General features: G+C 34.0%; 2 protein-coding genes across 3 annotated transcripts in view; both read right to left on the bottom strand.

Annotated features, from left to right (window-relative positions):
• Positions 1-989: 989 nt before the first annotated feature.
• On the bottom strand, positions 990-4,394 carry LOC111379271. Of its 2 annotated transcripts, none has more exons than XM_023002629.1 (3): positions 3,937-4,394; positions 2,681-3,106; positions 990-2,011 (listed from the first exon to the last, which is right to left on the bottom strand). In XM_023002629.1, the coding sequence occupies exons 1-3, from the start codon at positions 3,976-3,978 to the stop codon at positions 1,796-1,798; spliced, it is 684 nt and encodes a 227-aa protein (XP_022858397.1). In that variant the 5' UTR covers positions 3,979-4,394; the 3' UTR covers positions 990-1,795. The 2 variants fall into 2 exon arrangements, with proteins under 2 accessions (XP_022858397.1, XP_022858396.1); XM_023002628.1 differs by having other exon boundaries at positions 3,928-4,394.
• Positions 4,395-8,496: 4,102 nt separating this feature from the next.
• LOC111379267 (probable N-acetyl-gamma-glutamyl-phosphate reductase, chloroplastic) overlaps positions 8,497-11,577 on the bottom strand; it is a 9,307-nt gene continuing 6,226 nt past the window's right edge. The window contains exons 2-7 of the mRNA XM_023002625.1: positions 11,490-11,570; positions 10,899-10,978; positions 10,733-10,822; positions 9,722-9,850; positions 9,520-9,639; positions 8,497-8,835 (exon numbers count right to left, since the gene is read on the bottom strand). Coding sequence (XP_022858393.1) covers positions 9,532-9,639; positions 9,722-9,850; positions 10,733-10,822; positions 10,899-10,978; positions 11,490-11,570 — 488 coding nt within the window. The 3' untranslated portion in view covers positions 8,497-8,835; positions 9,520-9,531. The remainder of the gene's footprint in view (positions 8,836-9,519; positions 9,640-9,721; positions 9,851-10,732; positions 10,823-10,898; positions 10,979-11,489; positions 11,571-11,577) is intronic.

An 11,577-nucleotide genomic window follows, 5' to 3' on the forward strand; every position in this document is an offset into this window, starting at 1 on the left:
AGAGTTGATAGGATTTTATGGATCTTATGAAATGTACGGTGAAATGGATAAAAGTTGTCAACTCAATAAAAGGTGCATTTAAAATTAAAGTTTGATTAATTTCTTAACAAACAAAAGCATTATCAAATAAGCACTTATTTCAATATTTGGAAGAAATTTTTATGCTTTAGAGGGTATATATGCGTGTTAAAGGGGATGAAAACAATGAATCTTAATGTCTATTAACACGTAAAAATCATTCATATTGTGTTTCCAATTACCACATGGCCACGTTGAAATTATTTACAGTTGAAATGAGAATAGGAGAAGAGGAATAAAAGTGCATCAAATTATTGGGATTCAGTTGAGAAGCTCACAAAAGATCAGGGACTAACCAAAAAAAATTCTTAATACTTGACTTCTTATCTACCTGAAAAAGGGTTCTAAATAAGAAAAATAAAGGGAATTGAGTCAATAATCAAGGATATAAAAGAGAATTTGCAGAAACTACCAGATTAACAGTAGGTAGTTTTGTTTTGAAATTAAATAATGATAATAAATTTTGACGTAAACTATTTATAATTAAAAAAAAAAGATTAAAACTATTTATTTAGAAAGTTGATGATCGGCAGTCTATGCCAATTAATTGATTGAATATTTGTCATCCATCATCAACCTATGTGACAATACAGAAATTAATTATAAAATGGTAGATCCAGTTAAACGAGGGACAAGTGACTTGTGTAATTTGAATCTATCATTCATAGGATGATGATTATCATTAAGCTTGGGAATCAATTGGATTAGTACGAGTATTTCAATGTTCGAAATCACTCGTTATATTTTGAATATTTTATAATTGGAACTATTTGGGTTCTTGCAATTATTGGAAACAAATCCAAGTCCGAACCATCATTTTTTATTCGGGTTCGATTTTATCCATAACATTTTTTTTTATATACATTTAATAAACATTTTCAAATAGGCTATTTCGATACATATACAATAAAGGAACTATTCGAACAGCCTGTCTCTGACCACCACTCAAGAGGTGCCAAAGAAATCAGTAAAATGGAGGGTTATAAAAATATGTAACGATAACTAAGAATGCAGTACATACAGTGATACAGATACACATATATGGCTTGTATAAGTATGGATATTCAATTTTTCTTTAATCAAATACCGCTTGTCACCAAGTACATGAAGCTTTGCAGTTCACACAAAAGGAATGGGAATGCAGTCTGACCTGGTATAACTAATAGAAGGGTCTTGTATATATCATGTCAAAATTATACGGGGAGATGAAAGTAGAAAAATGCCTTTTTTTTCAATTATCACGTCATCTTTTATGAGAAACATAATCAGCAGATGCAAGCAAAAATTGTATAGTAGCAACTGAAACAGATGGTAACTTATTTACACTATAAAGGGGGAGGTCATTACAATTCATAATTTGCTAAGATGATGCATTGTGTAAAAGCTATTACCGATTCTGTTGATTAGTGTTGACCAACTGAGAGACAGGTTTTTATTCAATTACACAAAGTAGATTCCGCATGGGGAAAGCAAAATAATCACATTTTTAGGACATCTAATTCTTAAGGTAATTGAGTTGGGGGGAAAAAGCATTAAACATTCTAGCAATAAATTTATCCTATATAACCAGTACAAAGAAGCTCCTAATTAGAAAATCAGATTCAGAAAAGTCACAAGGTACAGCTGGACTCATACTGTAATCTTAGCATTTCATTTTTTCTTCAAAAGCGGTCGGATGTTTCATACCTGTTCAAATATTTCAACATTTGGGCCTAATTTATTGACACTGAGCTACACATTCAGGTGCTGTTGTTGATGACGACTTTCCAGGCTTTCTGTACCATAGAAATGCAAACCATAGAGTCCTCAACAATCCTCCATTTGCAAAGTGTGGAACGAAAATACGCCCCCAGAATGGGTAATACGGACCAGGCAATTTAAGCAATGTGAAGAATATTGCAATGGCAATCAAATGCCAGGGGACCTCTGCATTCTGCATTTACATGAATATAAACATTGTCAACATACAAGTCTACAAGAGAGTTGTTCTTCCTTACTAAGGTTTTATTACAAAATAAATGCCTGAAACAAAATCTCTATGCCATAGACACAGGCATGTACCAGCTCAATTCCAATATTGCTAATTTAGGTTACTTCATAATATGTTGGTGTTATGTGTCAAAAGCGGTAAAATAGAATATGAATTGCTCAAACAAATTCATGAACACATTCTTATGACACACTATAAAAATTAGAGTTGATATGAATCAAAGGTGAAAAAAAAAATGATCAACTAATTACAACAAATAGAGGTGGTACAGTATAAGGCAGAAAAGGAACATGAGTAGTGACAGCCATGAATTTCATTCTCAACAAACACCAGCATGCAAGGAATAGAGTATATAATATTGTCCAAAAGGTCTTTTAATCCCTGTATCAAATTCGAGCAGTAATATCCCAGTATCTGGGAAGTGTAGATTGTAGATCAGTTAAGGATCAAAGAAAAATTTGTTATGAATGATCCTGCGCATTCATTCTTCCTTGAGATAATATGATTATCTTTAATAAAATTTCATAAATATTAACATACCACCAGAGGGAACTTTTATTTGGCATCCCTCAATTTCATATGTTAAATGTTAATGACAGAGCAAATAATCACCTTGAGAGATGGAGATGACGCCACGGCTGCCTCTCTTAAGACCCCAGCTACAGCAACACCAACCAGGAACGGAATCGGAATGAGGTATAGTTTCCTTTCATGTGCACAATAAGACATCTCACTAACGGATGTAATTGTGAATACAAGGATGGACAAGTACTTAACTACTGCCAACACAAGGTCGAGAATGAGTTGAACGAAATTTTCTGATGCCTTATTCCAGGGAAAGCTCTTGACTGGCTCAGGAGCATTATCCCACAATTTTCTCGACTTGTCCAGTACGTATTCAAGACGTAACTTCCTAGGTTCATTTGACTCTCCACTGACCATGTTCATAATGCATTGAATTTTCGGACTAGCTCGGCAAATTCCATTTCGTTTGAGACTCAACATACAACTAGTCGGCCTATTGTATGATGGCCAATTCTGTCATGACATAAGAAATTTGTAATCTGAAGCTAATAATAACGTAGAATAAAAATTTATATATGCCACCTACAAAGATATGTTCACATATTTATGATGTATCATCACAGCCAAGCTACAAATTACTTGACGACAGAAGAGATTGGTAGTTCTGTAACTCGAAATACCAAGAAGTAATTCTTACCATTTTCAAAGGAAGAGTACTTCCCTTCAACTAGAGATTCATGTTAACTACATGGGGCGTAGTTCATCTATGATTTATGTTTCATCTTTTTTCCGAACTACACAGGCTCACTTAATATAAAATATCTATTCATATGAATCAAAACTCATTGCCTATTTATAGAGAAAATCAATTCTTTGCGGCTATAGTTTCTGTAATTCCATGGATTACACCTATTTAAAAAAATACCTCAACAATTCCCACAAATCCTTCAAATTGTATCTGTTTAAATCCAAGTATTGTATCATTTAATTCTATCTTTTCTTCAGTCATGATGTCTAGTGACACCAATAGGAGCTCGTCCATGCCGTTTGAGTATACCCATTCCGAATTTCATTTCATCAATGCCATAATCAATAATTAATATGATTTTGTACCGAACCAAAGGTTACTAACAAATGCGCAGTTCAAAAAAACAACCGATTTTAATAACTGTGAAATGAGTAGCAAAATTTTCTGCTCATCATCCATTAGCCCATTTCCCTCGTCAAATTTCCCCCCATCAAGCAACCCCTCTCCCCGGGATGATACCCAGTTTTCGCAGATCCAGGCAATTCAATTAAATAGAGTGAACCACTTGAAGACAAACTAGAATTACCTTAATTACCTTCAACCCAGACACAGCAGGAGAACTGATTTTGTGAGCCATGTATTTTTCCTAGCAGAAAAACGCTGGCAGGAAATCGGATTTCGGAGAGTGGATGACAAAATAAATAAATAAATAAATAGCTAACTGGATGTAACTGCCACCATTTTAGTATTTTCAAGAAACATTCAAATCCCTAATTTCTGAGAAAAGCCCACTAAAATTCTTAGAATTATTTTTGCTTCTTGATGAACTTATGGATAATGAACTGGTAAACCTTATAGTGGCAGGGTTTAAGAGTTGGATGTCAAAAATGTATCACTGGGACGGCTAATGAGATAGCAATTTCAACATGGCAGATTCGATAGGAATCTCCTACTTTCTACATAATGGAGTATGAAGTTACCATCAAACAATAGATAATATAGTTAGCTATAGAGAAGGATGAAGCACATCATTCTAAACATGTCTATGTGCAAAAGTCTAATTAAACCCTAGAAGGTATTTGTTTTATTAGTTTTTTTTTTTTCTTTTCCCTTTTTCTTTTACACGGAAACTTGGTAGAATATGTTTCAAAGGAGAGTTTATATAGCAAATTTGTCATCTCGAGATCACATCTGCAATTCCAAAGTTGTCTCCCCCTGATTATTACCAACAATATATTTTCACATCTTAGCGCATCGCCTCTTCATAACAAATGGAAAGATGTGTTGAGATGTCAAAAATATATTGATAGAACAATCAATAAAATATCAACTTCGAAATAGGAAATCTAGACTCCTGCCATATCCTAGTCTCTCTATAGTGGCGTATGAAGTTGCCATCAAGCAAGAGATGAAAAATGTTTCAATCTTCAAACTAGTTGGCTATTGAAAGTAGGGATGTCAAAAGGGTCGAGCCGCTCGTCAGCTCGGTGGCCCGGCTCGTGAAAATGGGGCTCGTGGGCAGCTTAGGCTCGTAAAATCACGAGTCTGAGCATGAGCACGAGCAGAGCAGACCTCGTCGGGAGGCAAGCCCAAAAGCGGCTCGTTCGTGACTTGTTCAAACGACGAGCCACGAGCTGCTCGAGTTTGGTCACTGAAATAATTTTTTTAAAAATTTACCCCCCCCCCCCCTTCTACTATAAATACCCTTTCCCCCAAAAAAAAATTTTCATATCAATTGCTACTCCCAAGTCTCCAACTCTCTCAACTCTCTTTTATTATATCAATTATCGAATTTTTACTCTCTTGTGTTGAGAAATATATAATGTCAATTCAATTTTTACAGTTTATTAGTTACAATTTTAATTCATCCAATTCTCAATTCTCACAATCTCACTTCATTTATATCCTTCTAATTAAGATTTCATCATAAACAATCAAACAAATGGATCAACGCTCATTTGTTGAAAGCTTGTTCGATACAGAATGTGGGCCAAATCATGGCGAATCGCCTAGGACACCGCAAAGTCAATTTTCAAATGAATTTACCGGTTTAAATGATCTATCGATACCTGAAGATGTTCACATTCATGATCAGGGAAGCCACAATCCAATTGATTTGGCTGATATTAACGATCTCGAAGTGGAATATGATGATAAAGATGCTGAATTAAACATCCCAGATGCGAGGGAAAAGCGAAAGGCCAAAAAACAAGCAAAATGTTGGGATCGCTTTAAGTTGATTTCAACGGGAAAAATCGTCGATGGCCTTGCAGAATCTAAAGCAGTATGTAAATACTGCCAACAAAGATTGGCATGACAAAAAGAAATTAGTACCACACATCTCAACCGCCACTACAAAGCATGTGCGGCTAGACATTAACTTCTTCCAACCGGTCAAACACAATTGCAATTTGGCAGTCCAGGCGTCGGTTCTACAACTACACTTCGTCTCGATCGTGAAAGAATATCTATAGACGAGGTACGTTGGGGTAAGTCGAAATACTCTTCGTGCCGATATAATAAATTATTTCAATAATTCAAAACAACAATTAATTATGAATTTACAACAATATGAGGGTGTTATATCTTTAACTTCTGATATATGGGAAGAGATTAATAAAAGAGTATATATAGCTACAACTGCACACTATATAGACCCAATTTGGTGCATGCATAAGAAAATTATTGCTTTTAGAATTATTAAGTTTCCTCACAATACTAATAATATATATAATACTATTATCAGTATTGTTAGAGAATATCATTACGAGACTAAAATTGGATCTTTTACTTTTGATAATGCTGGTGTTAATAAGATAGTCGCCGATAAATTGTGTTGGACACTTCAACCTGATTTTGGTGGGTATTTGTTTCATATTTGTTATGTGTGTCATATCTTGAATTTAACTGTGTAAGATGGTTTAAGACATATAAATGATAAACTTCAAAGGATTAGGAATACATTAGTATATATTACGATCTCTCCTAGTAGAAAACAAGCATTTGAAGATTTTTGTGTCGAACTAGGGGTGACGACTGCTAAAACATTTGTTAGCGACGTAGGCCATAGATGGAACTCTACTTACTTACTATTAAAGTCATGTGAATATTTCGAAAATTTAGTAACTGACTTTTATAACAATAGACGCGTTAAAAGTGATGACAGTGGTATGTTAAATGAATCCGATTGGATTTTAGTTTTGAAAGTTAAACGATTTTTGACATCTTTTTATGAGAACACAAAAATTTTATCTGACGTTTATTATCCCACAAGTTGTATGGTACTTAAACGCCTTTATATAATTGTAAGAACATTCCATAAATATAAAAATGATCCTACTTTTAGTGAAATTATAATTGCTATGAAATTAAAGTTTAGAAAATATTGAGAAGAATTACCTATATTATTTTCTTTAGCATGCGTAATGGACCTCCGATATAATATTTCGGAAACTAAATACGTAATTGATCAAATCAATAAAGATTTAATACTTGATACACCTATCACCTATAAGAATTTAGAACAAACATTATGTGGAATATATGATTTATATACGGAAAGAATGGGTGCGAATGTTAGTCGGGTACCCTCTGCACCTACTCTTTCTGTTGAAATTGAAGAAGATGATACCGAAATAATGAATTTATTTTAAGGCGTTAATACATTTAGATATGATGCAACTGCAATGTCTTTATCTAGTACCATTTCGTCTACATTTGCATCTCATCAAATATCAGCCGAAACTCAAAATGCAATGTCTGTCGAATTAATTGATTAATTCAATCATAATATGCCAAGAGACAGAACAACTAAAAAAAGTTCAGAAGAAATAATTGAATTATAGCGAAAGTATGAAAGACATTGGTCAATTGTTTTTGCAATTGCGAAAGATTTGCTGACACCTCCGGTTAGCACTGTTGCTTCGGAGTCTACTTTTAGTGCAGATAAAAGGGTTTTGACCGATGTCAGGAGCCGACTAAAAGAAAATATTTTGAAAGCGTTAATGTACGTGAAGGATTGGCAGGACGCTCATTTTCGACTTCAAGATAAATACGCTGAAATTGCATGTCGTCAGATAAGTGATATTTGATTTAATTATATTAATCAAAATTTCTTTATTTTTTAATCGTTAAATTTAATTTTCTTTAAAAAATTGTACACGTTACAGCAAGTTGTTCGTGTATAATTTTTAACTCCGCCTATTTAAAATTGATGTAGTCAGTCCCAAGTCCAGATAAAAAGAAGAAGGTTTACATTTTATCTACTTTAAAAAGAAATCAAAAATATATATTTTTGGTAAATGTATTTCAAAAAATAATTTGTTTTCATTATATAAATATTTTATACTTTATAAAAAGTATTACAATATGATATAAATAAATAAATAAATAATTATTTTCGTTAAAATATTTGTATTTTTTAACACTTTTTTTTTAAAGTGTTTTCTATTATTTCATTTATTTGTAAAACTCTTTTTTAAAAATAAATAAATAAATAAAATTTGGGCAAGCGCGAGCCGAGCTCGTGATATTAAGGGCCGAGCCGAGCCGGCCCATTGCCACCACTAATTGAAAGGGATGTAGCACATAATTACGAACATATACTCGGCCCATTGTCACCACTAATTGAAAGGAATGGAGCACATAATTACGAACATATAATACAAGTTAGATATACGATTGTGTAATTAAATCCAATATGCTGAAAGTATTTGATGAATTTTTCAATAATATAGGTTGCCCGTAACAACTATGATCCCAAGTACAGTTTACAACTTTGTTGGAAAAATGCTACTCAAACAAGGATTTAAAATAAAAAATAAAAATAAAAAAGGGGCTGACCAGCATGTGATTGAATGTTTTTGTGTTGTTTTTTTCCAATTTCCAATGATAAACTACCATGTTGTCTGAAAAAAAAAAAATTCTCATTGAGTTGGACTGTAGCTTGACTGGTACACCAATACATGCATCATGCACGTAGTACTGACTAATCACTATAATAAACGATATTTTAACTTGATCTTTTTCCTTAATATAGTTCAATGTTATATAGATTATCGTACCAAATACGTCGGACAATGTACTTATAGAGCAGTCGTTTTTAACATGTAAACTAACCGTAAATCTCGATGTCCTTGACCAGCAAACATCAGAAAAATTTTAATACATCTGCGATATTATTTCATTGGACAAAGAAATATCTCATGAACGTCACGTGAAGTACAATAAAATGTAATGTTTGCATGTAAGTAAACAATCATTCTAATACATTTGCTATATTATTTCCTTGGACAAAGGAATATCTCATGAACGTCACGTGAAGTACAATAAAATAAGGATAGAATTTCACTTTAGTCTGCATCTGCCAACTTGTGCTTGTGATCTAGTTCAAAATTCTAGCGAAGTCGCAAGTAAACCTCCGTCGGACACTAGTTAGTCAGCTGGTTGGATGCGTACAATTGCTCCTTGACTGGTAAAGATTGTTCGTGATTACCTGCAAGGAAAAGCATAAGACTCTATAACAAGGGTAGAATATGTGAACTTTGCCGGATGAATTGCAAAATAATTCATCACCTGATCAAATCTGCATTTGGACAAAGACTACGCTCCAAGATTTATTGGAATTTGTGCAACAAAGATTTTCATAATGAATGCAAAGGGTGATACAGGAAAATATCAGTTTTGACTCGAGTATCATATAACAGTGCCTAAGTCATGGATGAATATCTCCTGCTGCAAGTCACCATGCCGATAAAACAAGACAAGTGATGGACCATATCTATTTTGCTAATGGAAGCCAACCAGCAAAGTTATGTTGCAAAGAGGATTCAACCAAGGTGTGAAAAGAAGGTACATTGTTTCTTGGTTTCGGGCCTTACAAGCTAGTTGGAAGACCAATGGCTTGAATAAGCCGCCTTCTATCTACCAAGAGGTGTATAACTTGGTTGGGATGTCTGGCAAGGATTTGGTATGGCCCAGTCCAGACTAGACCACTAACCGTGCCTTAAGATTTTGGTAGAGGCCTAACTAAATCTGAGCTGTGCTGGCCCGGTTTACGCCTCTGTACTTCATGGCAGGATCTCAAATACATTATACAGTAGAGCAGTAAAATAGAGTTTCATGGTGAGCTAGTTGGGAATAATTGAGTGGAGACTAACACGTGCATCGAGAGCATTACCTTATGCAATATTCAAGGAAACAAAGGCATGTAAAGGAGCCCTGTGTTCTCGGGATTTCCCACCATCAAGTTAAGATTCTGTAAGGCCTGACCAGAAGCTCCCTTCACAAGATTATCAATCTGCATCATGGCACTTGGAGATTGAGCCAAGAAACGAAAGTAAAAAGTCGAACGCAATCTATACTGGACAAAAAAAACTTACAACAGAAATTATTATTGCTCTTCCAGGGATTCGATCTGGAAATACATTCATAAAGCAGTAATTAGATCCCCGAACATGTCGAGTATGAGGAACTTCATTTTTCTTCAGCAAAGTCACAAATTCTTCATTCTGTGAAAGCAGGAGAATAACGTTATGTCAATCAGCTGCTGGCCATTTAGACCATAAAATTTTATAGGTCAGCTTTGGAATAACAACATTTGTTATCTCAATCCTCCAGCTTTGAATAATAGAAAAGCTTACTGCTGGCATATTAGGGAAAACATAATTCACTTGCAATTGGGATTTTGAGGTTCTAGGAATTGGACGTCAATATCTTGTGCTTCTCTTACGTCAAAACTTTGATTGAGTCCATGAGATCAAAGATAAGAATCTCAGAGTTTTGTACTAAATTATATAGAAGACCTAGTACCAGTATATAGAAGCCTAGTTACGGAAAAATTCACATCAATGTATGCCTTCACTCCATATATGGGGAAAAAAACAACATTTGGAAGCTCACTGCCAATAGATAATGTGTAAATGTAGTTTTTTAGAAACTAATCCCACCAAATTAAAGCTTTTCAGTCTTTTGTTTAACTTCTGATGGTCCAGATGATCCAGTGTCAGAGACTGCCTTGAATGCAATATGTGTTGATTAAGGTGAGCTTCTTTCAACATTTCAACCCAAATTGAAGTTTTTATCTTGGAAGATTCTTCATCCACCCAACACCAAGAAAAGGCGGAACAACATGTTTGGTTAAGCTTTAACAGTTTACTTACAAATAAATAAGTTTAAAATAGATAATCTTATTATTGTTCATAACTGGGAATAAGCGCTACATTTCAACAATAAATTAACACTAGCTTCAAAATTAACTCTCTTTTCACTCAAGGTAAGCCAAAAGTAACTTATCCAGACATTTTTGGAAACAAAAAGTAAGCTTCTTTAGAAAAATAATAATAATAATAATAATAAAAAAGCCAAACATGCTTATCAAATGGATCAGTTACCTCATAAAACGAGCTCAAATGCTGATATAAATCCTGAATTGACACTCCTGGGGCCATTTCCACATATATAGTTGATTGCATACCACGACTCTGGCGAATAAGAAAAGTAAAGAACAGAGAGTGATAACACAAAGCTGCATACAATAAATCTTAGATTGAGTGTTACCATCGGCATTAAGTGCGGAGTGAAGCTAACATTAACTTCTGAATTTGCCGCATCTGACAATCCTTGTTCAATTTCCGGCACTGCAAAATGATAAACAGTTTTTGTTAATGCATTCATAATCAACACGAGGACATCCAATTGGTTTTAGCTTTACAACAACCCACAAATCTATCATCACAAAACAGACAAATATAATGGATTCTATGCTCGAGCATGTTTGGTTGAGCTTAATAAGTTTAATTAAAAGTGTACACATAAAAGTTTAAAATTAAATATTTTTCTATTAATCGAAATTAGAAATCAGTAATTTGTTTTGATAGTAAGATAAGAGTTACTCTCAGAAAGTAACTTCTTTTTACTCGAAAATAGAAAAAATTAACTTATACAGACATGTTTGGAAACAAAAAGTTAAGTAACTTTCACTAATGTATAAGCTATCCAAACATGCTCTATGAGGTTACAGCAAGCAGGCCAGGGTGAAGGCGTAATCTCTCTTAAAAAAGATGTCAATTTAGGCATTTTTCTAATAGTTTCTGCATATTAAGGGAGTATTAGAGTGTAATGTTGAATTCCCAGAAATTGATTACTCACCGTGACGATGCTTAGTAATACCATATGAATGGATGCCTTCTGCTATTTCAGTGTACAAATTTGCCTCCTTCGCTCCACGTCCTGCGGG

This window comes from Olea europaea, unplaced genomic scaffold (genome assembly GCF_002742605.1).
Source record: "Olea europaea var. sylvestris unplaced genomic scaffold, O_europaea_v1 scaffold196, whole genome shotgun sequence".
NCBI classification, from domain to species: domain Eukaryota; kingdom Viridiplantae; phylum Streptophyta; class Magnoliopsida; order Lamiales; family Oleaceae; genus Olea; species Olea europaea.